General features: G+C 38.6%; 2 protein-coding genes across 3 annotated transcripts in view; both read right to left on the bottom strand.

Annotated features, from left to right (window-relative positions):
• LOC140936357 (proto-oncogene vav-like) overlaps nt 1-18,955 on the bottom strand; it is a 29,842-nt gene extending 10,887 nt beyond the window's left edge. For both annotated transcript variants that reach the window (XM_073385823.1, XM_073385821.1), the window contains exons 1-22: nt 18,683-18,955; nt 18,333-18,449; nt 16,011-16,069; nt 14,965-15,039; nt 14,496-14,595; nt 14,223-14,327; nt 13,490-13,552; nt 12,266-12,358; nt 12,076-12,135; nt 11,448-11,495; nt 10,723-10,815; nt 10,172-10,243; nt 9,933-10,006; nt 9,798-9,813; nt 9,060-9,142; nt 8,158-8,203; nt 7,019-7,102; nt 5,958-5,991; nt 4,747-4,837; nt 2,614-2,645; nt 1,642-1,711; nt 1,064-1,095 (exon numbers count right to left, since the gene is read on the bottom strand). In XM_073385823.1, the coding sequence (XP_073241924.1) occupies nt 1,064-1,095; nt 1,642-1,711; nt 2,614-2,645; nt 4,747-4,837; nt 5,958-5,991; nt 7,019-7,102; nt 8,158-8,203; nt 9,060-9,142; nt 9,798-9,813; nt 9,933-10,006; nt 10,172-10,243; nt 10,723-10,815; nt 11,448-11,495; nt 12,076-12,135; nt 12,266-12,358; nt 13,490-13,552; nt 14,223-14,327; nt 14,496-14,595; nt 14,965-15,039; nt 16,011-16,069; nt 18,333-18,449; nt 18,683-18,922 (1,687 nt within the window). In that variant the 5' untranslated portion in view covers nt 18,923-18,955. The remainder of the gene's footprint in view (nt 1-1,063; nt 1,096-1,641; nt 1,712-2,613; nt 2,646-4,746; nt 4,838-5,957; nt 5,992-7,018; nt 7,103-8,157; nt 8,204-9,059; nt 9,143-9,797; nt 9,814-9,932; nt 10,007-10,171; nt 10,244-10,722; nt 10,816-11,447; nt 11,496-12,075; nt 12,136-12,265; nt 12,359-13,489; nt 13,553-14,222; nt 14,328-14,495; nt 14,596-14,964; nt 15,040-16,010; nt 16,070-18,332; nt 18,450-18,682) is intronic.
• Nucleotides 18,956-22,110: 3,155 nt separating this feature from the next.
• LOC140936861 (zinc metalloproteinase nas-30-like) lies at nt 22,111-27,313 on the bottom strand. The gene is given in 5 exon segments (XM_073386367.1): nt 22,111-22,365; nt 22,458-22,560; nt 24,039-24,162; nt 25,781-25,918; nt 27,247-27,313. Coding segments are annotated over 5 exon segments (687 nt in total).
• Between the last annotated feature and the right edge of the window lie 567 nt (nt 27,314-27,880).

Consider the following 27,880-nt stretch of genomic DNA (forward strand, 5'->3'; position numbering starts at 1 on the left):
GGACCAGTGACAGTAGATGGTGGTGGAACAGTGGAACAGTGATAGTAAAGGGTGGTAACAGTGGAACAGTGATAGTACAGGGTGGTGGAACAGTGGAACAGTGATAGTAAAGGGTGGTGGAACAGTGAAACAGTGATGGTAAAGGGTGGTGGAACAGTGGAACAGTGATAGTACAGGGTTGTGGAACAGTGGAACAGTGATAGTAAAGGGTGGTGGAACAGTGGAACCATGATACTGAAGGGTGGTGGAACAGTGGACCAGTGACAGCAGAGGGTGGTGGAACAGTGGAACAGTGATAGTAAAGGGTGGTAACAGTGGAACAGTGATAGTACAGTGTGGTGGAACAGTGATAGTAAAGGGTGGTGGAACAGTGGAACAGTGATAGTAAAGGTGGTGAAACGGTGGAACCGTGTTAGTGAAGGGTGGTGGATCAGTAGCACAGTGTCACAATGATAGTAAGGGTGGTGACAAGGAAACAAGCGTGATGTTTATCTTGGATTTAAAATCCCTCATCGAGGAAAAAAAAAACAATAGAAGGATTGCCTGTGACAGATGCACTACACTTAGCGGTTACCAGGGAAAACAAACGGTAGAGTGAATGCTTAAGGTCGGAACTCACTAGGCTGTAAGTTGCAGCAACAGATCACTCTGAGTGTACAGGTAGGTCGGCTAGTGGTAGCGACACGTCTCAGCGACATCCGCTTCGTGTGTACTGGAGAATTTGTGTGAAAATATTTCTCTCTCCAACAGAATTTTGTCGCCACAACAAGTCGCACAAATTCTGTCTGATTTGAATTTTTGCGTCATGTTGCTGCGACAAAATTATTTTTGTTGCGGAGCAAAGATTTTTACAAAAATTCTCCGGTGCACACAAAATGAACCGTCTTTGCAACATGCGCCACAACAATACTGCTGCAACTTGTTGTCTAGTGTGTACTGACCTTGATACTTTCATGGAAATAAAAACAACGCGACAAATGTGCCTCGAAGAAAACACGTTGAACTTCTGACGAGACGAAACTTATGCTATTACTGCAAAGCGTCATTAAGAGAATACACTTACTTGAACACTTGTACCCTTGATTTATTAAACCCCTACGAGAAAAAAAAAGAAGTATAAGTTTAATTCGGAACAAGAACTGCGAGGGAGGCTAGTGTAAACTTGGTTTCCACTGAAATGAGTTGACTTTCCGGTCTCCGAGGATGACTTGCTAACGCACGATTAGCTGATTAGTAGAGAGGGCCCCAATGCGTTTTTCGGGATCCGGGATTTACGTTATTAGAAAATTCAGGATTTCAAAACATAATCTGAGTGAGATTCGGGATTGAATGTATGTATGGGAGGTTGGATACCATCAGGATTACAGAATCGTACTAGACTTTTGGTCGGGATTACGGGATTAAATAACCCTATTGGTGCCCTCCGATAGAGTGAGTGATTTTAAACGCATATAACAGGGCTGTCGCTAAAATATCAAGTTTCCGGGTAAATGCAATATTATTATTAGGAGGGGAATTGTACAGCTAGGAAATTCTTTTGTTTTCTATGAAAGTAGCCGGGGCTCACGCTCAAACTAGCCGAGGATAATCCCCGGCCCTCGCCTCTTAGTTTACAGCCCTGTATAAACGCGGCCAGCTTACCACAGCAGGTTATGACAAACTCCACAATACGTTGGAACCGTAAAAGTGTAGAGTTGAAAATCATGATTGCCTGTCAAAAAACAAACAAAGCTTGAGTCATCTCAAAATGCAAAGAAGTATTTACAGAGTTTCTTCAGATTGGATATTAACCCTTTAAGCCCCAATATCCACATACAAATTCTCCAAACTGGTCTTTATACATTTCCTTAAGGAATAAGTTGACAGAATTTGGTAGAAGATCAAAGCATTTTCTCTTAGGTGATCATTTTAATAACTCTCATAACCATTTCTCTTGGTAACATATGGATATTGTTAGGAGAAAATTGATCTTGGTCACTATCGGGACCTAAAGGGTTAATAATAGAGAGATTTAGAAACACGTTTACGGCAAAACGTCAAACGTCAAACTGTACCACGTGACTAAGTTTTCTCTTTACTTGCCAGCTTTAATTTATTCTACCCACAAAAACTATTTGGTCAGTTTCTACCTGTTCATTTTTGAGAAATTTTCAACCTGAATATCGCGTTTACTGTTTGCCGTAAACGTGATTCTAAATCTCTCTAATAATATCGAGAATTTCCCAAAAATAGCTAACTAAATGGGTAAAAATTGTGTTTTGCTAATTAAACTATTTAAAGCACGTGCGCACGTGAAAGCAAGGGGGAACGTGCAAACAGCGTTCACCATCGAGGCAACGTTCATGGTCGGTGATGGTTCACTCATGTAGACTCTTCACGATCAGTCCGTTAAACCCGAGCAATGTTGCACAATGTGCAGTAACACAGGAAAACACGGGGGGGGGGGGGGGGGGGGGGGAGGGGGGCAAGTATTACTTTAGCCTCCCACGCAAACGTTCTTAGGGGTTTGTCACGCGTTTTTTTTTTTCTAGTGTTTGAAGATACATATCAACGAGCCTAAGAAATGAAAATTAACGTTAGCGATCCTAAGTAAACGTAAGCAAGATAAGTTACCTTGGTCTATGCCCTTCAATATAAGATTTTCCCTGCAACGATGGAGAAAAAGTGAAGTCATACAGGAAAATAAACGTAACAGAAGGACAAAGATGTTCTTTTGCTCACTGTATTTTCTTAACATTCTGCTTTATTCGCTAAGAAGAGAGTAACATCACTTTGTAGATGTCATAAATTTAGTTTGAACTACAACTGTACATGTTTGAGGTTAAGCGCGAGCACCACTAGAGTTTTCAAACCAAATTCGCGTACCGCATATAATTACTCATCGCAGGTACTCATCAAACTTCCTAACCTTTCTTTATTTGTAAGTCAGCAACAGGGCAGCGCTCCAAGCTGCGACCATTTTGGTCGCCATGGCGAGTGAAAAAAAAAATTGGCGACTGAATTATCGGCGAAAGTCGCCATTTGGCGACCAAAGGATATAAGCTCAAAAGAATAAAGTTGACTTCACGTTTTATCGCTTTTTAACTGAATCATCGTTAAATTAAAGAAATATTACCAAGCTTTTCTTCTGTGTAAATTCAATGATGAATCTGTTCCTCTTGCATGGCAAGACATGTGTACAGTTCTGGCATAAGGATCTGCGTATCGCAGCTTCGAATTCATTGAGCGGCCATTTTGAAAACTCAGGTGGGAGAAACTGGGGAGAGCCCAAACTACTTCCGGCGGGGGTTGACTTACACCCAGGCCACCCCGACAGAAACAGTTAAATTTTTGACACAAAAGATGGCAAGTCGTATGCTCTTGTAAGTTGCGTTTATTGCGTTTTTTTTTTAAATAAAAGCTGTTTTTATTATATTCATCAATAAAAATACTTTTGTTGGAGTAAATGTGTTTCATGAAGAAATATTAAATTTCCCGTGACAAAAGTTAAGTCAGGCACTTTTCACGCTGATCTGGCTACACGTAGCCTGCGAGAGAATTCAGTTTTATCGGCTCTAGTTTCACAAGCGTTGTGATTTGTGAAGCTAGTGCCGAAAAAACCGGATGCTCTCGCAGGTTAGGCAACACGTGGAGTTGATGGATATAGATATTTATTAGGATAACTAAGAATAACTTGATACTGATATACGTCAACAATGAGTGGAAGTTATTCAGGCAAGTTTCATTCAGCACGTACAAACAGTATTTTTGTCATCAACTTTGAAGTAAGAAACGTTTATTTAGGCCAGAAGTATTGTTATTGTTATTGTTATTGTTGATTCAAGTTTTAATTTACATATGTGAGTGGTTTCAATGCCAATGATTTAGCTAAAGAAAGATGTTTCTTAGCAAGTAGACGGTACGAACAAATGTATATTCACGTAATCGTATCTGATCAGATTTGTTTCAATGATATCACTGCAAATACATGTTCCGGGTTTCAACATCCGACTTTGTAGTAAATTGTTCTGGTTACCTCTCATAAATGTCTTTGCCTGTTTTTGCCATCTTGTACTGCGTTTACAACCCGCAGGCAAGTAACAATGGAGTGTTAAAAACACGATTTATTTCCGTACACAACGTTCAGCAGTAGCTCCTTCATGTAAGTAGCATGAAGTGTCTTGCGTTAATGAAACGACAATTTTTGGCGACCGAAATTTTCCATTGGCGACCATTTTAAAAATGAAGGTCGCCAAAAGGCGACTTATTGAAAAAATGAGCTTGGAGCGCTGCAGGGAATAGTTGCATGAGTTCGGGGATATAATTAGCTCGGAATTCCGAAGCCGTGATCATTCTCGATTTCGAAATCGCAGGAAATCTAAAGGTCCCGACTCCTACACCCGGTTTACAGCGGTCCGGACAAACTTTTGATCGGACAAGATTTTATAACTGTGCAACCCGTTTTTCACGAAACCGTTCAAATTCTGTTACAGATTGCAGTATTGTTTGCTGTTCATCTTGCACGATTTCGCGGTCCCCGTGTAAACTAAAGAAGGATCCGTGCGAAATTTGTCCACTCAAAAATTTGTCCGGATCCGTGTAAGCCGAGTATTAAACTGCCGCCGTTAACTCTTCGTCTACTGACAAACGACGTGAAACCACAAGCAAGGCAGAGCCAGAAGAAGACGTAGAAGAAGAGAAAGAAAACGTACACATATATACTTAAAAAAACAATTGTTAGGGGCTTGGCCCTTTGACTTTACTTACATGGCCACAGTTAAATCATTGATCCATTTGCTCTTCATATCCAGTGTTTTAGTTGACATAGTGCAGGAATTACGATCACCTCCGGCACCACCTTTTGAGCAAAAAGAATATTATTATACTTGTGAAAAAGACTTATTATGCCGATAAACTATATGACGTATAAAATGGTATGCGGGAATTTTCTTGAATTTCATATAGCAAGGAAAAATTGATTAATGCTTCTAGAAAACAATAACGCTAGTATATCGGTCAATGTAAGGGAATGCAGATTCCGGAATCGAGGAAATTTTTGCTTGTGAAATCTGGAATACTGGGCTTTGGATTCCGGAATCCAGCTAAAGGAAACCAGAATCACGCTAACGATTGTAATCCGGAATGCAAGTTCCATTGACAAGGAATCCCGAATCCTGAATCCAGTACCATGAAATCCAGAATCCAAGACTGTCTTGGATTACCTCGCATGGAGCAAGGTATAACCAGCAAAACTGGGAAGAGGGGTTCGCCAAGTCCAGGGCTAGTAACCATGGCAATCATGACTCGTTTTCAGTCAAGTTACCCGGGGTCAGAGTTAACTGAGCAGTGCCCTAGCATGGGGAGGGGCCGGGGGGCCTGCCATCTCCCCCCCAATAACTTTGACAGGCACGTTTAATTTGGTCAGCGGTCACTCTCTTCACGCTGCTCTTCGGTTTAATGTGTTCATTTCGGTTCGATAAAGCGTGAAAATTGTTTATTTATGGCTTCAAAAGTTAAAAATTGCTGGAAATTAATGCTCTCGGAAGGCTGAAAATGCTATTTCTGAGACCCTATATTTCAAAATCTTACGGGGGAGCATGCCCCCGGACCTCCCTAGCAGCTCGCGCCTTCGGCGCTCATGATTCTCCCCCCACCCCCCCCCCCCAATAAATCTAACCTTGCTACGGCATTGCTTAGCTTCGAGCACCTAGAAACCGGTCGTTTCGATACAAACTCGAGCTGTGAAATTGCAGAAAATTTTTCTTCACTTCAAGTACAGTTTGCGAGTGAACAAAAAAAACACTTTGGGTGAATATCTTCGGAACTATTTACATCTCGAATGAATAAACTTCTATCGAAACGACCTGTATCGAAACAACTTTGTATCGAAACGACCGGTAACAGAGCAACTCCGCGCCCAAGTTATTTAAACGGAAATAAACAAAATAATCAAAACAACCGTGTCCATTGCCCATTACCTTGGTCACCTTTCATGTGCCAACTGTGAGAAAACTGCAACACAACAACTTAAGCATTAGGTTTGTAACTAGAAAAGTTCCACGTTTCAGGCGGCGCTTGAGAAATGGGTTTGAGGAGGGAGATACAGGCACATGTAAATAGCCTGCGAAAGCGAGCACGGAAAATACGTCTGCATCCTCAATCTGATAAAGATAAAGAGCACAGAATGGAAAACGTGCGCGAGGACAGATTAAGTGCAAATCCTAATTGCAAAATTGGTATAGCCAAGAAGTACCACTCTGCGTTACCAATGAATCGCTGAAGTAAAGAAATATTTTGAAAAGAGAATCATATCTAGTAGCGTGGTTCTAAGTTTGATGAAAAACTCGTACAACAGTTTGACTAAAGAACTGCCGAGGAACTGAAATCGTTCGTTTTAGGATTTGTTTATATGATATGGGAATTACTCTCATTCCGGAATGAGTTTCGTTCCAGAATGAAGTTCGCACTGCATTCACAAGATAAAATCGACTGTCTTAGCCGAAGGCGTTATCGCTCTTGCCAGATCATATACGCATGGGCAACTCGTCCCAGACTACACGATTTGCGATTTTCAATCTGGAACGAATTTCGTTTTCAGTTTACATGATACCAGAATGAAACGTCGTACCAGGAGCGAGAATTTCATTCGGATTGAAAACCGGAAAATGACTTGTAGAGGAACAAAATTTTGTTTTGGTATCATGTAAGCAAATGGTGAGAAATGCAGAGATGGAATGAACTCGTTCCAGAATGAAAGTCATTCCGGTATCACGTGAATAGCCCCTTAGAGGTAGTCTGCTACACAGCCGTTTTCAGAGTCATCACGCAACGTTGGGGGGAGGAGCGTTGCGTGACGATACTAAAAACGGCTGTGCAGCAGACTACCTTAAAGGAGGTACATGTATGGCTTCCCGTTCTATGCATATACTTATGCGCATTTTTGTGACACCCAGATGGGAGGAATTTGCCACATTTGTTTTATCACTTCAGGATGCACTCAAGTTCACTTTAATCAAACTTACCATCACACGAAACTCACCTTATTCTTTACTGGATTTGGAGGCATGTCTTGGATTTCAAAATATTGAAGATGCAAAGATTGCTTGTGGTGATAGGTGTCACCCTAGACAGAAGTGATCACAACATTCGTCATCAAACTTAACAGAAGTACACAAATTTATTGAAGAAGGTGATGGTCAGGAAGAAATGTGCAAAGCAGTTTGCAAAAGTACAACAGAATAGACTACAAAGTCGTTCTACTAGCCAGACTCTCTCGTTCAGGCCAAGTTGTTCAAAAGGCATTATAACCATTCCGCTAGATAAGCCAACTAGTTTTCCACGGGTGAGTGATTTGCACAGTGGATACACTGTAGCTGCTGTCCGCCTTTTGAACAACTGGGGCCAATCTGCACTATTGCCCTTTCCTATATGTACACTGTACAGTGTAGCCTCCCACGCAGACGTTCTTAGGGGTTCTTCACGCGTTCCTGCCCCACAGGCTATGTACAGTGGAGACCCATATACTGTCACAACAAAATTAGAGTTTTTAAGCATGATACACAGATGTAATGAGGCAGCAAACAAGCACAATGGCAATGTTCAGACACCTCAGAATCAAAAAAGGCGATGATCAAGACAAGCACGCTTGTGGTGCGTTTCCGTGCATTTGGGTCAATAGACCTTGTCACGGTTTTTGACGCCATCTTGACGAGCAGGCAAACGCGTGAGAAATTACAGTGTTTGTATGAGAATCTAATGTCGAATAATTTCCGTAGAACGGCCGTTCTGAAAAAAATATGAACTGTAAACTAAAGCTTCACTCCTAAGGATTCTACTGAAAAAAATTTAGGGCGTTTCATGGGCTAGAAGACCGAGAGCTACTTTTTTAAATTTTCTATACATTTGTCTGTAAGAAGGTCCCGGGAAAAATTACAGACAAATAATATTATATGGAAAATCTAAAGCAAGCTTCTGGAGAAATTTAAGCACAGATATGCCCCCAAAATTTCTTAGTACAATCCTTTGCTTTGTAGCTTTAGTTTACAATTTACATTTTTTCAGAAAAGCCGTTATGGGGAAATTATTCGACATTGCCAGTATACTCGTCAAGATGGCGTCGAAAACCGTGACAAGGTCAATTGGTCAATAAATGCAGGTGCGAAGTGTCATACAGCTTACCTTTGTCTTGCAAATAATTAAGGCTGTATCAAAGAGAAAAGCATGCCTGAAAGAAAAAGCATTGACCAATCTGATCTACAATTTTAAAAAAAACATTGTGTACCCCTTTACCATTTCAGAACTAGCAAGGCATACAATCCCTTTTCAAGTCCCCCTCAATATACTTCTAGTCACTATAGGGTAAACTGTATTTCAAAGCCTGAGTCAGACAATACGCTGAATTTTAACAGGGTTCTCATAGATTCTCTCTATATATGCATGTGTGCTAAAATTCGGTGTCACACATATCATCACAACACTCCTTCTAAAATTTGCCTGCAACATCTGAGTCAGACAGGCCACTACATGTACTGATGTGAAGTATATGAAATAATTCTTTTTTTTTTTTTAAGCACATGTACATGTCCTGTTTCTCATTTCATCTTGCCCAGCAGAATTTCATTTACCAAGCACAAAGAAAAACAGAGCATGATCTAAGCTTATTCATTTTATAGTTAACAAACTAAGTTTGCACAGTGTAGAGACAGACAACCGCCTCATATCAGCTCGGATTCTTAACCCTGTAAGTCCCAATAGTGACCAACATCAATTTTCTCCTAACAATATCCATACATTGTCAAGTGCAACATCTATGAGAATTAATCAAATAATCACAAAGAGAAAACTCTGATCTTTTATCTATTTCTCCCAACTAATTCTGTAAGGAAATGTATAGAGATCAGTTTGGAGAATTTGTTTGTGGATATTGAGGATTAAAGGATTAACACTGTTTTGTTTAATTTGAGTTACTGATGTACGGTGTCTTTACTTGATTATCCCAGAGAACTGAGCCCCACAAGGGAAAAGGATAATAAGTTGAAGATTTAAATTTGGATTTAAAAATCTTAACTTTATACTCTCACCTTTTCTTTGGTGGCTGATCACTGACTTTTATAAGAAGTTCACCATCTTTGATGAGATGGCCAAAGTTCACAAGTTGAATACCCTGAAGAGAATAAAATGCATCAGAAACAAACACACAGAGGTTGAAATGAAGTAAGCTCTTGCTTGATTTAGTAATATCAGAAACTCATAAGGGGCTGAAACATGTAACTCTGAAATGTTTGCTTTGTCTGATGCTCGTAAATATTCACTTTCAAAAGTACCATATTTGGAACAAGAAGAAAAGATCAACCTGACCAATCAAACTTGACAGCTACAAAAGCGTAACTTAAAAAGTGAATTGCGCTACTTCAAACTTAACACACTTATTTCGCCTCGTTCAGTTTGTCAAATGTTAGCAAATTTGAAAGTTGTTGTCTTGTATTTTTACCTTCCACAAAACATGAAATAAGGCAGTTTCACTTCGTTAAGTCTTGCAGTGAAGGCGAAGAAACGTACAAAAAAGTGTGATGCACATGCAAACTTGCTGCTAAACCTGCTTTTTAGAGGCTGCAGCAAGGGTTCCAAATATGGTTTAGAAAAAAAAATATTCATGAGCATTGAACACGAGTTAAACATTTCAACCCCTTATGAGTTTTTGGAGTATTAACAGCACTTGTTCTATCGGCACTCTCTATGATATGTTTGAAAAATGAGTACTTATAATTTCAGCAATTTCCTCGTCAGTGATTTTTCTACAGTGAGTTACATGTACTTACCACCTCACTGCTCAAGCTATCAGCAGAACATAAAAGGGAAGAAAAAGAATACCATTTTAATTTGGACACTACTCAGTTATTTTATGAATAAAAAGTCAATGCTGTTTTAATTAGTGGCCGCTTAGATATCCTCACCTCTCTTGAACGTCCTGGACAGATCGTAAATTTTCATCATCACGTTTCAACTGGTTGATAAACTTTGCCACATCCTTTAAATAAACAAAAAATTAAGAATCATTAAAAGGACCTGTGGCATTTGAAATGCAAACTCCTTAAAATAATAATAATATATGGTATATATCTTTGCTTATTTAATGCAAATTAACACATAGCCATCAACGGCGGGTAAAAAATGAAGGAGATCACTAGCTAACCTGTACTGCTGCTAAAGCTTTTTCAAGACCTTTCTTGTCGGGATGTGTTGATTTAGTTTGCTTGTTAAGTTCCTAAAACCCAAAATATTAAAGAAACATGACTTCTCACACAAAAATATACAATGTGCACTAACAGCTATCCACTGAAATTGAAATTGCAAGCTATATAATGTACACTGTATGCAAGACACCTATAGCATTTTTTTCTGGTATGCCAATACTCAATAGCCATCTAATACAGCTAAATCAAAACCTTGGTAATTGGTCATTGGTAATAGGGCATTGGGCATTTCGACATATGGAACAAAAATGCAATGATTTACTTGAGGGAACACCAAATAATAGCTTCCCAATGCGCAATTCCCAATGCCCAAAGCAACCTTTAGTGAATCGGCTGTATGTACAGCATCACACTACTACACTGGTGACTCTTTTTAACCCTCTATTTTGCATTGAAAAAATTGCATTTAAAACTAATTCCCACACCCAGACCCCTGCAAGCAGCCAAGAGGGATTAGCTCAGTATTTGATCTTTTTTGTCCATTAGTTACCTGAACTAAGAGAGGGTACTTTAAAACCCTTTGAAAGGGAACCACCAGGAGAGATCTCAGCGCAAACTTGCTGTTTGCTCTTCTCTGGCAATCCTGTTAGAAGTAATCAATCTACATGAGTACAAGACAGTGTTCATACCAAATTAATAAATTGTCCCTGCCCAAAAGTACTCAAACACTTTACAAACTTTATTTTTGATCTTGATTTTGTGGTGTGTGAATTTTTTCCTGTGGCCACTGACCATTAGGAGTGAATATATATGGTACATAATGTACATGTCAAGTACGCTATACTTGCAGAATGGAAAATATTAGATGCAATGTGCAGTAAGATTATCAATAAAAGTCCAATGTCATATATATTTTTTATTTTTTTAAATGTTTTTATTTAAGCTTAAGTACAATACAATATACAATATAAACAAAAAGAGACAAAACACTAAAATACAAGAAGAAAAAAAGGGGTACAAGAAAACATACAAATCATACACAGGATATTACAATACTAATCTAACTTTTTAAAAAACTAACAAAAATCAACTGAACATGCCAAAATTGTCTGTCATATGAGCATGAGGAGGTTACGCAGCCATCATAAGCAAAATAGACCGATAATTGTTTAGGAAAACAGCAATCACCATACAACACATTAACAAAAATTTACAAAAATAAAGATAATCGAACAACCTGTACAGAATAACACATGCACTGAGTTGCAAACATACCTCTATAGCATCCCTGAATTTTGGATCTGTTTTACTAAGATGATCGATCTGTGGGTACAATGGTTTGTGGATTAATTTAAAACATCTAGATGTACATGGTATATAAATTACCAAATTGTGCCTAATGATTTTCTTTATGCAGCGTGCAAAGGAAGTAGTTTCCAATAGCCCAGGTAGAGTGGATATGGCTACTGGGCTGGTGAATTCTGTTCTTAACTTACTCAGTGGGCAAATGGCATGCAAGTGAAGTTTACTGGGGAATTCAAGTTACAGAGGAACTGTAATCAATGCTTATCAAAATTTTTTGTGGATACATGACTTCCGGCTAGTACATGCTAGCTACAGCTTGCCCGAATGGCAAGCTGTAAAACTGATGGTTTTTGCCAGGGCTGTCATTGAGAGGTGGGGACTGAAGATTTCCCCCAGCTACTATGAATGTGGCTCCTGGCTACTTTCAAAAGAATAGAAGAAAAATAGAACCAAAAGAAACCCCTAGCTGTACGATTTCCCACCAACTTGTTGTATTTACCCAGCAACTTGAGATCGTGGTGACAACCCTACTTTGCACTCTGTTATGGAGTTTAATATAATGTTGTTTCAATCAGCCATACCATACAGATCAACTTACATATGTTTGAGCGTCTGGCATCTTTGTACAATATTTTCCATACTTGAGGAGATCATCTCTCTGCAGGGAAAAAATTCCTTAATTGTAAACTGCAAATGTACACATACCATATACTCTAGGTACTAATAACAAAAGTTTGTTTTTAATATAATATTATTTTAAAAAGATGTTTGATAGTGCCAATACTTACAAATTCAAGAAAAACAGGACTTATTTCTATTCCTCCATTGGCGCAACCTTTCTCAAGTTTTTTCGCGAACTTGGTGTGTGTTCTCAGCAAATCCTGTGAAATGCATGAAAAGATTATATTTTCAATGTCACACAGTGCATGTCTATGTTGTATTGATGCTTATTATGATGATGGCAGCCCAAAAATAATCACTATACTTATATAGTGTCCCAATTGTTTGGGACAGGTAGAAATTTCTAAAGTTCAGACATTGTAAACCTTTGACAAGACTTGTCCGTGGGACAAGCATGTTATTAATAAGAAAAAATACCGAAACATGTGAACATTGACTTCAAATTACAGTAGAATTAAAATTTATCTTATAGTCATCAATTAAGCAAACCTCATACTTGACAAAATAAGGGTAAATACATGTAATAATTCCTTTTAACTTTGCCATATAGCCGGGGCCATTTCATTTGTTTTTATGAGCTCCATTTGGCTTGGGAACCTAGCAAAACTTTTCAGACAAGACCTCTTGGGTTTTGGACAACCAAATTTAATATAATAGTGCTTGTCAGAGGAATAAGAAAGTGCATAAGAAAATAAGACTGATTACCAAGAGGGAAACCACTCTGATGAAGGGCTACTGCTCAAAGCATCAGCCTAATTCTCTAGAACAATGGTAAGTACTGTAGAGTTGGAAATCAGTTCAAGAGATTTCATAATAAATTGATCATTGGATGTAATCAAATTGACCCAAGTGCTAGATTGATCATTGATTACAATTCAAATTTTTTTATAAGAATTCCGTTTATTTTTCAACTCAAATCAAAGTACACAAATTAATTGTATAAATACAAACTTTCTGAGTTTTATTTTTCACTGTGGACCACTAAGCTCACAATTTTTCTGTGCTTTTGGGTGATTAAATTCTCTTTCTTCTTTTATTATAAGAACATTTAATTATTTACGCAACACACTAGCATTTTAATTTATTATACTGGGTAAGCTTATTTGACAACAAGAATTTTTTTTCCACACAAAAATCGATTGATTTTTCCATAATCGATTATTGCACTGATTAAAGATTTTGATCAATGATTGATTATTGATTAGTTTGGCCATTGTTTAGTGGTGTGCCAATAATAAATTTTATTATTGGCACACCACTAAACAATGGCCAAACTACCTTATTAACTCAACTGATAAAACCAAATCATTGCAGTGCCAAGAAAAGCATACCTCTATATTGATAAAGATTCTGGTCTTGTCATCTGGTGATATTTGTAATTTTTTTATAAAATGCTGTAAAAGAAAAAGCACAATTATATCAAAATGTAAAAAATAATTTTAAAAAGTGGCAATAAATGGCTCAGTAACACACATTTAAGAGGTGATGCACATACGTAAATTTTTTTTTCAGAAAAAAGCCATGCATCCACAATAAGTTGTTACACACCCGGGTTTACAATGTACACAGAAAGTGTTGTTTTAAGGTGCAGGTACTAAAAGGTGCAACTGAAGGTGTTAAAATTAGGGTTAGGGGTCAGGTTAAAGGATGTTTAGTGGCACCTGTACACCAATGCAAATTAAACCCAGCCTCCACCCACTCGGCAAAAAATGTTTTACATGTGGCTGGACAAAGTCAGCACAATTCATACTAAACACTCTACACTCTTTGGAATTCCTTCACTTTACTGCTGGGTATGAAGGCTTTTGGAAGCTGATCCAAAGATTTCAGATCAATGTTAAACTAAAACCAAAAAAAATAAAATTTATGATTTATCCGAAAATTTCTGAATGTGATTTCCTCCCACTACAGCTATTTGACTGATACAATTTGCCTTTGAGTATTCTGGAAAGGTGCAGTAACTTGTAATGGTTGCCGATGGGGAGAAGAAATTTAACTTTATAAAAAAACATTTCTGTGACGGTGTACAATGTATATGTTTGCTAAAAATTAGCAATGTGTTACCTCCTGAATCATTTGTAGAGCTTCTACATAACTCTTCTCTGTCTCAAGGATCTCTGCTACTACGTACTTTCTCTTCTCTTCTACTGAAGATTGTCGTTCAGGTTTCTAAAAGAGCAGAATAAAAACAACTGTAACCTTCTGTAAACTTTGCAAATTTACATTAAAACACCACTTACACCCTTTCTTTCTTTTACAAACTGAAATGAGAATGATCAAAAAAGCCAGATGAAATCATTATGATAAAAATAAATAATGACTTGTAGTACACCTTACCGGAACTTTCTGATAAGAAACAAGGTCGTCATAAATTTTGACCTCTTCCTCAATGGTCACTGCATCATAGGGGTTCTCTTCATCAATTATATCACGATTCCTAAAGAACAGTAAATCATTATAATGCATTCCAATTAACCACAAAAAGAGTTACTACATTTTAGGACTTACACAATATCCATATACATGCATGCATGCATTATGCCCATTAGTTTGTTAAAACTGTGTGCCAAAGAAAAGGTAGACAGGATTGAATGCATAACAATAAATATTATTTGATTGAATAATCAAGCTAGTATTGCGGCATCACCAGGGTGACAATGGCACTGGAGAGAAGTAACAAGTCCGGCTCTTTTGAAAGTAGGTACTGCAACTGGGCTCATTTTAGAATCAAGACTAACAAGACCTTTAGATTCTCCGAAGGAGAATGGGTGTTCTCTGGTAAAGGGGACACAGAGTTGTGACTTACAGAGCAAGATCTTCTAGGTTTGAATAAATATCCTCATCTTGAATGTCGTGCCCAGAATCTTCTGGTGGAAAAGGACTAAAAGGAAGAAGAAGAGATTGTCAGTTCAACAACCTACAGTCTGCTACACAGGGTTTATTCCAGAAATTGGCCAATGGGGGTCAAATGGGCCCCCTTCTGTAATTTTAGGGGGCCATATTTCAAGAAAGGGAGTCCAAGAAAGGGGGTCCTTCAAAAGGTATTTGACTCGCCGGATGCTTTGCTGCCATTTTGGAACATTCTTATTTCTGGGTAACTGAAAAAGCCTGGACTCGAATTACTGCAGAATCCTGGATGCTTGTCTGTTGAAATGATGACTCAAATGAAGAAGAGAAAGGCAATTAAGACAGTAAGAGGCTATAAAAGTTCAAAGTAAGTTTATAGAGCAGCCGTCAAATCAGTGTTGTTGTCAGTGATGTTTTTGAATACTTTATTTGAAAACAACAAGGTTCTTTTTCTTGGGTCTATTTTTTGGGGGGTCCGATTTGATGTGGCTGCGTAAATTTTATGCAGCATTTTTTTACAAATTGTGGAAATCTCACAAGGCTGCGCTGTAGAATAAACCCTTTATAGCTACATGTTTACAATGTGTAACAAGTTCCATGCTTGACAACTTCACAAACTGTCAGTATACATGTACATGTAGCACCCATGCAAAGATAAGAGAAAAAATAGACTATTTTTAGCAATACAAGTGCCGGACATGCAACCCTACCAGGTTTAACAGTACAAAAAAATCTTTTATTTAATTAATGTTTTACATGTATTTAGGCACATATACATTGTGGCACAGTATTACCCATTCAAATTACAATACATACACGTACAACTTATAGACAAAAGTGATGATAAAATATATTGCATTACAGAAAAAATGGGCAGTTAGAAGAAGAAGGAGATATTGCATCAGGTGAAGAAACAAAAGTTCAACAAAAAAACTTGACTGACTGTACTCACAGTGTATGTACTACAAAAAAAACTACACCAATGTACCAGAAATGAAAACTCACTCAAATCCTGCTGCAATGGCATACTGCGTGTGTGAAAGAACTGACAGAGTTCTAATAACCTGTAAAACCAAGAAAATTACCATCTGCCAAAATTAATGCACAGTATATGTTACAGGTCAAAACTATATTCAGGTTTTTAACCTGGGTTGAGAATCAACCAAGGTTAAAATATTTTTATCTGAATTCCATTTTGACCTGTAACATATACACTGCGACAATATACAGTGTACTTTCAGCAGGGTTGTCAGAAAGTTTTGAGGTAGACAGCTGAGTTGTCAAAGTAAGTGGCCAGTCCAGGGATATTTTATTTAAAAAACGCCATCCGTAAAGAAAATTTTTTGTCAAGCAGAGTAACCAGCCGATACTAACCAAGTAGGCGGCCATTTTTGCTGGCAGCCGGCTACTTTTGACAACCCTGCTTTAAGGTTTGACCTTTAACATATACACAGTGGCAATGTACTTTAAGGCTCACGGTTGTCACTAAGATTTCAAGTTGCCGGGTAAATACAACAAGTGGGTGGGGAATCAAACGGCTAGGGATTTCTTTTGGTTCTATTTTTCTTCTATTTTCCAATAAAAGTAGCTGGGGACCACTCTCTTAGTAGCCGGGCAAAATCCCCGGCCCCCAACTCTTAACAACAACCCTGAGGCTGAATAAGAACACAAACACTAAAAATCGCCCAATTATTGAGTGTCTTGAACAGGGTGTCTTTTTGGACTGGAAACCTTTCAAATAGTGTGAAGACTTGAGCAGTCTACAGGAGCTCATAAGTGACAACCCAGAGTGAGTAACTTCCATGTACTAAATATATCCCGGTGTTTTCACTGACTAGTTTATTTTTCGAAGGATTTTGGTGTGAACTTAGAATATATTTCAGGTCCCACAAACTCATCCGCAAAACCAAAAGTTTTCCATTGTCACATCACATATTTATAATGCATTCATGAATGAAGTGGAGCTTCCATTTTCGTAGGAAAAGGTGCTCTAAAATGAATCTAAAAATAAACTGGTCTGCAAAAACGCTGTGACATAGGCCTAGTACAAGAGTTGCTCGCTGTAGATTTTGAGCTCTTGAAATTACTTAATTCTGTATGCAAAACAAAACAAATCAGGGTCAGAATATAGTGTCTCCTGTCATAAATATTGTAGCGAAATGAGCAAGTTTTGTCTTAAACAGGGTCGGGGTTTGAAGGACATGGCGGCACAGCTCTACCCAGACTTCCCTTGAGTGCACCCCGAGGTTTCAGCAGCAAATTACATTGTATGTTTTGCATTATAACCAGGGAATTAAAAATAACATAACAGAGTAACAGTTTGACCCTTTAACACAACATTTGAGAGAGTCATACATCTGTACTTTATGTATTGGCAATTATCACTTTGCGTTTCACAGGAACAATTTTTTCTGCTATGAGATGTTGCCACTTACTGTTCCAGGGTCAGAACATCAATAGGAAGGACACTATTACCCCATAACAAAAACTTTTCACTGTTATACAACTAATTTCCTGATAATTCATTCTAAGGTCAAATATATTTATTAGTTTAACAAACTAGGTCATTATACATGTAAACTACATGTACACTAAGGTCCTATTTTAAAGTAAATATTCTTTTAGCCAGGTGGGTTTGAAAACATAATCAAGATTAACTATGACTCTGGATGATCCCTCCTAAAACAACTCTTTTTTCGTCATAAAGTTACCATACAGGCTTCAACCATGGAATTTAAACAATTTTGCATACTGGGAAAAGAAAATAGTAAACCTCAGCACGAATAACATGATTGTTAACAGTACAAATCAGCCACTTCGTGATTTTATATCCGATTCGCTGTTACTGTCTTAAATAAACAAAGATAACATTCCTTTTGTTGGAACTCAACAGTGACAACAGTATTTAAATGACATATGTTACTGTCTTTGCAATGTTTCATCAACTGTATCGCATTTCATGGGCCTAAAATATTTGTTGAAATAAAATTTAACTCATTAAAATTGTAAGGAAGACAAACAGGTAAGAAAATGAGCACTTTGTAAATGGCAGTAATATTGATATTTATAAATTTAATAACTTTCCATTTCGAAAAGCTGTTAAATTAGGGCCAGCAGCTCCTCTAGGTTAAAATACACATTTCGCATTACACGCTCGGCTCTGGCTTGTTCGAAGTTAGTGACTGCAATGCAAATTGTATGCCGCCTAGATCTGTCAATGAGAAATTAATTCCTTGCTAGCGCCAGCGTGAATAGAAATATTTATTGAGGGTGAAACTTTGACTTAATCTAACCATGTAAGCTTATACGCTTACCCCTGACTCTTACCTTAGCAAAATCCGAGACGTCGAAAAGCTCGCCTGCATCGAATAATGCTTCGTTTGATAAGCCGAAATCCCGTACGCAAGATGTCAGAAAACTTCGAATATTCTTTCTACAGTAAAACTGTTAGGATGAAAAAGGAAGTGCAGTAAAAATGTTAATTGCAGCAGTGAAAGTGATTTAAGGTGTAGCTTGTCAAAAAATCAACAAACATCATTGTGGGTCTTCAACTGCATCGACAAAACAACAGGCCATTTGGACATTAATTAAATCTAACTCAAGAATGTTCAGTCTACTTTTAACTATCGCCAGTCTTGCTAAGAAAAAGCGATCTAAAAAAACCACAAATTACAAACCGGAGACATTTGAGGACGCATGTTGATGTCTGGTACAGAGTTTGGACGCAACCGATTTGCCACTTGGCATAACAATACGCCATCTCGAAGGGCTTGTGCCAGATCGAAGACCGATGCATGCGGGTAGGAAGCTCTGTGAAATTCAGGCAAAACATCTAAACTGCTCAGCCAGGACCGAGCCATTTGCCATTCCTCTTGACCGGAAGGAGCTCTATGGCTCCGATGGCGACGTACCGCCATCTTTGATTGAGAAATGAGCGAGTTCAGCTGAGTTAGACCATAATAGTCTACACAGCTCACTTCCTTCTGATTCAACCGGAAGTGATTATCAGGCTGAGGATAAGGCAAAGACGTCATACTCCAACGTACGAAGTAAAGATATCAGCCATTGTCATAAAAGTTAAATACAGCTGTAGAACTCAGGCAAAAGCCACAAAAGCACAATACGCGAGCGCTGATACAAAAGAAAGCGAAACTGACATTGGCCCCTGAATAGAATTACGGAAAGTTACTGTTCAAGTATCTACCCCCAGCCAGATTTAGAAACCTTTTCGTTTAGAGAAAATTCACAATCAGATATCTTCAATTTATTATTTCCTGAGATCTTACGTAAACCAATTTTAGCCAGTTGTTCTGAACGGATTAACTGTTGATGCCATTCAGGATACCATTTAATCAACTAAAGATTACCAAAGAAGACCCGTCCAATCCCATTCCTTGGTGCATGTATATTAATAGAAAGCAATGCAACCGTGAAAGAATGATAAAGGTAGCCTGATCTTTTTCCTTTTCTAGTTCTTTTCCTGACCACATTTTGGTCTGTAAGGTAATTTCCCCTACAGAATTCAATGACTCATCGCTTTAAGTGGTCAACTGAATAAAAGGTTATATGTTGCGTTCATGGATAAAACCTTTTTCTTCTTAATCAACGAACAAAAGATCATGACCAAACAGGTCAACAGTTACACTGACTTTGGCATAAATTCATCTTCAAGAATCACTGTCCACCTAACTCCCTATAATGGCTTTATGCCCTTTTTCGGCTTTTAATCCCACCAAAGTAATTTTAATTATAAAAAGTAGTCGTTTGAAGTGATAGTATATTATTGTGGGTGGTTGCCGTAGCAAAGACGTCCCACAGTTCCCAAAATAAACTTTGCCAAACTCTCGGTGACGTCAGGTAAAATGGGGACGTTTGCGTCAAGGACTCAAAAAACATAACCTGCAGTTATTTCGAATAAACGTACATGTACGTTACCATGCAGTTCGAATTCCGCCTTTCTATGTACTAGAAATTGCAGACCTATATATGTAATAAAAAGCCTATACGGACCGCGGAATTTCTCGGAAACGAGGATACGGACAAAGGGAGGATAAAAATGGTGTGTCCGGGTGAGAAGGAGGAATCATTTACCGTAAAGTTCCAAAGGAATGACCCTCGTTACTTTCTGATTTAGCTGCCTTTTCCTATCGTTACTTTCGGAGGGTTGCTACTTTCAAGAGATCGCTCATTCTCGTCTCCAGAGCACGTCGTTTCTTGGTCACATGGTCTTGCTACAAATCAAGTCGAGTGGCTCTGGGGACGAGAATGGAGGTCTCTGCTTTCGGGGACGATACTATTTTGAAAACATCCACACTTTTTATTTGGAGAAGCTTATTTCAAGTCATTGTTTTTTAAATAAGTATTCAAAAGATTTTTTTGATAACGGTGTGGGTATTCACAGACGAAAGGAAGACTTAAAAAAAAGTTGTAATGTACCTTTTGAGTTATATAAATGAATCGCTGAATAAATGTCAAAGATCATTATAATCCGGCGTTAAAAGATAAATCTCGGATCGATTCGGTAAAGCTTGGTGTAACTATAACTTCCGTTATTTCTAGCAAGAAGGGAAATCACTTTTAAAGTCGCTACTTTCAAAGGGTCGTTATTTTCGGAGTGTCGCTACTTTTGGTATTTGCTAACACCTGTGAAATTTTATCGTTACTTTCGAAGGGTCGCTACTTTCGGGAGGTCGATTAACGTCGTTACTTTGGGAACTTTACGGTAATCCTTGTTGTAACTATAATTTCCTTTATTTCTAGCAAGAAGGGAAATCACTTTTGAAGTCGCTACTTTCAGAGGTTAGTTATTCAAGGAGTGTCGCTACTTTTGGCAATTGCCAACACCTGTGAAATTTTATCGCTACTTTCGAAGGGTCGCTACTAACTTTCGGGAGGTCGTTACTTTGGGAACTTTACCTGAATCTATCTTGGATTCTATTAAAGCTTAAGATTTATAGATGGGAAACATTTGGGCTTTTTGGACCTCCTTTATAAGTTTTCATGTAAAGAAGCGCGAAAAAGGTTTTTTTTTTACCTCATGCCACTATCTGTAATGTGACCTCATATCTCATAGTTTATTAGCGACCAACTCTCACCAAATTTAAAGGAAATGAATGTGCCTTTTGGTTCGTTTGGACATGCATGCAGGTAAATAGAGATGGTGGAAGGCTTAGGCCTGGTTCACACGCCCGTACTTTTCATATGCCGAACCGGCCCTAAATGAATAAGTTCGACTTTGGAGCGACACTGGCGCGACATCTGATTTAGACGGCACGTACCGTGTGTCGAGCCTAAGGTAAGTTCAACAAAAGTAATCTGTCGAACTTTTGTCGCACCAAACGTTTTTGCCGCACCAAACTAAAACTGCCGTACCAAATTGGTTCAGACACCGCTCTTCTGCCGTACTCAATTCATCAGTTAGGTTCGGCACATGGAGTGAAGCGGCGTCTGAACCAGGCCTTATTTAAGGGCAGAAACCTAATATACAATTCATTATATGGTCTATCTCTCCATCCATTCATTCGGCAGTTCGTTCGTTCATGGGTTAAAATGGTCATTAACCAGACAAAGACGTTAGCCTTCAACAAATTTAGTGTTTTAGTTCTTTTGATTTTTAAGGACAGCAATCCATAGAATCACCTTTCCAACCTATGAATATGAAAAAAAATCTTTAAAACTAGTTTTTCAGTTTTATCAATCAAAGCTACTACACTGCTGCAAGGAACGTATAGCTGCGATATCGTCATTTCAAACAATATATATCCTACCAGCTGCTTAAATTAAAAACACTGACTAGATCTTTAATTGCCTGCTTAGAAAAGGGAGTACGAGGATAGAAACTTTGAAGGATACTGTATATCTTTTGGGGAAGGGGGGGGGGGGGGGGGGTTGGTGGGCGAGAAGGGGAAGTGGAGTGATGGGGTTTCAGAATAAAACTGACCCCAAAAAAGGTATCCCATCCGAGCTAGTGTGTCTGACCTAGCTTAGCAGTCATAATCAAGTTAGCCTACACGTAGCTTTCCCCTCTTGCGCTCTATAAAATCTAACCAAAAAAACTAACCGGCGCCTGCCACGCATGTCATGAACAAGTTTTCTTACCAATTCTTTAGCACAAACCACAGCTCTTCTTGCATTTCCGCCGCACGATCTGCATCCTCTTACAATCTCCCCTGGGAATATGATAGGAACAGTACCTTCCAGTGTCTCGACACTCGGAAGGAGGAGTCGGAGGGGGAGGTGACTGGGGTGGCTCAGGTCCACCACCACCACCACCACCCCCAGAACACTTGTACAACAAGTTCATTTGCTGTATGTCAATTTTTTGACATACAGAAAGGGCTTGGTGGTAAAATTTGAGGGTCTGACACAAACCAGCATAAGAGCTATTAAAATTTTAATGTTTGCAGTATCTTATACCATAAAAGATTAAATTAACGAACTGTCAGGATTTACACCTTTCTTACCAATTTCATGGGCTACTATTCCCGGAGTCCAACAGCCACTTGCCAAAGTGATAGGTTGAGGTCGTCCCGTTTGACCAACATATGAGGAGCAACTGTTGATACATAAGGTAAAATTACTTTATCTTTGATTTTTTTTTTTTTTCAAAAAGGGAAAAATTTCAGTGCTAGTCCTAACGAAAAAGTTTATCTTCCGTTTTGTTACCAGGGACCGCGGAGCAAGGTGAAAAGTGGCAGGGCTGACAATTGAAAATAATTTTTTTTAATATTGAAAATCGAAAAAAGGAATAAAATCATAGTATTTGATTTGTTTCTGTCGCGTGACTTTGCATACTTTATCCAGTGTATTTGTTGCTCTTTATAGGTCGGCCAACATACACGGTCAGTTCAGATTCAATGCAAGAAAAGACGCGATTACAATTTTAGTATAGGAAATACTACCCTGAAGTGATCTGAAAAATTTCTAACTATGGCCGTTCACTGTTCAAGTAATGTAATTCTTCTTGCCATCGAATATTTCATTGATTCGAAAGGAGAAACTGACAAAAGATAAAACTTTTTTCAACTTAAAACAACTACTCACCTTCGTTTGGCTTGAAAAAGCTAGTAATTTTCTTCATTTCGTCTGATAAAACTGATAAAAAACTCTGCCAGAGCTGAAAGTACAAAACACGCTGCCGAAAGAAGCGAAGGGGTTGCCAAGGCATGGCGTTTGATCAAGGGGCAAGTCGGCCCCAGAGCACAATTACCGCGAAAAGCACAGGAGCCCCACAAAATGCCTGGCGTTTGAAATTAAAGAAAATACAGAGAATATAGCGGAACATAGACGGAAAAAAACTTGTTTCAAGTCTTTTTTTTATTTTAATTATTTTTCTTTTTAGCGCAAAAAGTGGGGGCGGGGGCGCAAAAAAGTGGTGGGGCCGCGGCCCTACCAGCCCCTCCCCCTCCGCGGTCCCTGGTTACTAGTTGTTAAAGTTCAACTTGCACTGACAGCAAGTCATCAATGATTATTTCGTTTTCCAATGACCGGATATTTTCAGGTGGTTAAGTTCTCAACCCGATTCCTCGCTAGCCCAAGACGTAAGTTAATTTAAATACCGTATACCCTCTATTTAGAAGCCTCTGTCAAATAAGTCCCCCTTTTCGGAATTTTCGGGGGAAGGACGTTAATAAGCCCCCTTCTCCCCTCCCCTTATTATTCTTCGTTGATAACTGCTAGACTGTATAAATCAATCACCACTGTAAAACGTCATTTGAATTGATCCAGAGTTGTTTCTGATCCTCGATTACATGACCTCCAACTTCCTGTATTGAGCTTTTCCACTTTGCATTCTAGTTATTTATGCAGAGCTGATATCACCATCTTTGCTAAATTAAATAAGCCCCTCCCCCCCACCCCCTCTAAAAAGCTCCCGTCTCTATTAGCCTCCCCTCAAACGTGTTTGAAATAAATAGGCCCCTCGGGGAGGGAGGAATAGAAGACTTACTGTACGTTATCTGAAAAGATATTACATTTGCTAGCTTTCACTCAAGGTTTTCGTTTTCCCTGTCCGGCCAATTTAGTATCACTCACCCTCCTCCATTTTGAAAGTTGGCATAGCTTCGCTCCCTGTTAGCCTGTTCGAATCGGACGCACGTGGTGTCACTCCACATTTTCATTCCTGCTCTGATAGCGTTCATAGCTCGATTGTTGCTTCCTGCAACAGGTGCATTTTAGAGAACTTAAACTTGACTTTTATCAATATATCAATGTGCTATATAAGAAAACTATGAAATGAATCTCTGCACTTTTGATGCCATAACAGCTTTTATAATACCATTTATTTAAATTTTAAGACGTATTTTGGAGGTAAACTAACATCAAAGCCAGGATTCGAGCCAGGACTCGAGCTAGGACTCGAGCCAGGACTCCAGTTAGGACTTTTCTAATCTTTCTTTAAGAAAAAAATAGATTATAAGTAAACAAAAAATACTAAAAAAATAAACAAAAGTAAAATAAAAGCAACAAAAAGGACTCCAAACCTCCTACCCCTAACCTTACCCTAACCCCCACCCCCACCCTCACCCTCACCCTAACCCTAACCCTAACCCTTACCCTAACCTAACCCTAACCTCTAACCCTAACGCTCCTCTTAATGGTCAAGTGAATGGCAGGAGGTGAAAATGGCGGGAAGGCGAAAAATTGTCGAGTCTTAAATCGAGTCCAGGCTCGAAGTCCTGGCTCGGTATATAGGCATCTTCTGTATTTTGATTGTGACTTAATACGTGAATTATTAAAAGTAGAATGACTGGAGGGGTATGGGTATAAAAACCCTTCAAATCCAAGCAGTGACAGACATCACTTTTCTCCAAACAATATCAATACATAATCAAGAGAAGAGGTGACAAGAATTAATGGAATGATCACCAAAGGGAAAACGATTAACTGATCTCTTATTAAATTCTTCCAACCAGTTCTTTAAGGAAATGAATGGAAAAGGTTTGACGAATTTGCATGTGGATCAGTGTAAGGGCTCAAAGGGTTAGGACAGTTTTTTGATCTCCCTTGTCCCTGTGCTGCAATGTGTGTATTAATGACTAAAAAACCGTGCATATCAAAATTCCTCTCTTTTTTGTCGTCCTCCTTAGTTCTATAACATTTCAAAAGTCAGTGTTTTCACTGGGCGACTGCACGATGTTGTATCATTCTATCGACGTATGGATGTTTGCGTGTAGGCTAAAGGTCATATTTAGTCAGCTTTCTCAGCGTGGTGATTGTCTGTCGTCGTGTTTTTAAAAATTCATGGTGAATTTAAAAATTCAACTTGATAGCAAGGGCAAACAGAAACGGAAAACAAATAGGCATGTTTACTCATTCTTAGAGCCAAGTGGACGAGCAAAACATGTCTGGCAAAAGTATAAAATCGTCTCTATGAGAGCGATAGACATTTAGCCCGATATTCAGCAAGATTCTAGACTTACTAAGGCCCCTGTTATTTGTAATACATAACTCCGCCTATCCAAGTTCCTCTATTGATTGATCCTCTTGTCACAGGCGCGTCCACATCCTGGCCCGCCATGGCAGCGGCCTTTTTTTCAGGAGTTAGAATCATGTCTCCTTCAAACAGATTGGGGTCCGTTGATCCTATGTTCTCTGTTCGTTGAAAAGTCCATGAACATTTCACAAAGAAAACAAAAAATAAATTACACTGAAACCGATAAAAAACGTATAAGGTTCTAGCTAAATGTTTCTCGGGAAAATTAATATAAAAATAATAACGATGAAGATTCTAGACTTAATAAGGCCCCCGTCTATTCTGTAATACATAACTCCGCCTTTCCAAGTTCCTCTATTGATTGACCCTCTTGTCACAGGCGCGTCCACATCCTGGCCCGCCATGGCGGCGGCCTTTTGTTCAGGAGTTAGAATCATGTCTCCTTAAAAAAGATTGGGGTCCGTTGATCCTACGTTCTCTGTTCGTTGAAAAGTCCATGAACATTTCACAAAGAAAACAAAAAATAAATTACTCTGAAACCCATAAAAAACGCATAAGGTTCTAGCTAAATGTTTCTCGGGAAAATTAATATAAAATAATAACGATGAATAATGAAAGAACGGATCTAAAGAAAAGATTTCAAGCCTTTTTATTCAAGCCTAAAACATTCGCGCCTCGTGTTTTAAAATTGATAAGACATTCCTACTCGTTACATATTAACCTATCCTTAAAACTGGCTCTAATGCGAGACCACCGGGTGTGAGTTTTCCTAATGGAAAAAGAACATTTGTTTTTCACTGCTTATCCTGTATCAATAGATAGACGTTTATTTTTGCGGTCAGCTCAATGACTTAAAAGATCATCCATTCTCTCTATTAATCCATCTTCAACAGCTTCAAAAGTAATAGGACATCCAATATGAAACGTTAAGAAAATATCCAGAGGGCGGTTCATGACACTGTAGAGCTGAGTGTAAAGGCCAGGGTGCCAGTTCAATGAACTGGTAGAAGAGGAAAAAGGGAATCAGAAACTAGTTCTTAAAGGCACAGTTTGTTGACTCAAGTTCTTGAAAAACTCCAATAGAAATTCTTGTATCAATGGAAATCCACCATCTGTCGCTGGATGCTCGTTGAAGGTACTACTAAGATTGTCTAGAAGCCATACTGATGGGAACTTAAGCAGCGACGATGAGGACAAAAACGATAACGGGAAGAAAAAAAGAAACTTTGCGCGTCCATCACGCTTTTTTGCATACTTCTTTGCCGTTTACGACCATGCACAACGTGAGACTGCCTAATTTTACTCTTTGTGGAGGATGTGAACCCAAGGCAACGATTTTCCTTTCTTTTAAACTGAATTAGATACAGAACACAGAAAAATTCACCAACAGTTGACAAATTGAACGACGTGGAGTCAAGAAGAGTGTGGTTGATTTTGACAGAGACAGAAGAGAGTGAATTCACTTTTCGTCGCCGTTGCTCAAGCTTCCTGGTAATATTTGATTAATTATAGGAGAGGGAAAGGGAAAGGCAAGGAATTAGCTCTAACTTGAAATTATTGGGCCGATGTTTTTTCAAGTTTGATTAACAACGAGTTAGTTGGGAAAATTGGCCGAAAAACCATTGACAGATCTTGTTTGTTTAAACCTTGCTTGGAGGAATGAATTGATTTCTTCAGCTTACTGAGACTGTTTCGAGGGTCAGTGAGTGAACCTTCTTTATAGAACGATTCTCATGCCTGTGAGCAAGCCCCTGTGATTATTTTTGTGATGATTCTCCCTTTACAACCTGGCCTTTTTTGAAATACCTTCTGGGTTGCTGGAGAATGTCGCCCCTAGAATGGCTACAGCAACAACGAGTGCAGTTGCCCACATCTTGATACCGTCTTCAGGAAATATTATCTTGTTACCGCAAAAGTTTCTTTTTTTTGCCTAGTACAACACCTTCAGCTGCTTTTCTCTATATGATTAGCTGATAAGACGTTTTGATTCTGTGCTATTCAAAAGCGGAAAATATGACACAAGTGAAAAGTTGCATTTACCTTCACGAGGCTTATATAAAGAAAAATCCTTAAGAACAATATTTCTGCCTCTCTTTACTCTACTGAGCTAAACAATATTCTTATTCTAAGTGTAAGAACGTTATCAAGTCAAAACTTACATTTATGGCAATGAACGGAACAAGGACTGGATGATTTCTACTTAAGACACAGCTAGCTAGACTATCGAAATCTCTTCCTCTTTTTCTCTTTCAAATAGTCTATCAGTGCCAGTATCTTGGAAAATATTTCACATCGTCTGGTCTAGCTTATCAAGTACAATGTAACAAAGCGGGAGGACCATAGAGAAATAACCTTGGCAGTCTTTGCATCCCATTGCAGCTTTATATGGAGGATGAAGTGCCATTTATAGGGAAGAACATTGTTTATATGCAAAGGCTCT

This window comes from Porites lutea, chromosome 5 (assembly GCF_958299795.1).
Source record: "Porites lutea chromosome 5, jaPorLute2.1, whole genome shotgun sequence".
NCBI lineage: Eukaryota > Metazoa > Cnidaria > Anthozoa > Scleractinia > Poritidae > Porites > Porites lutea.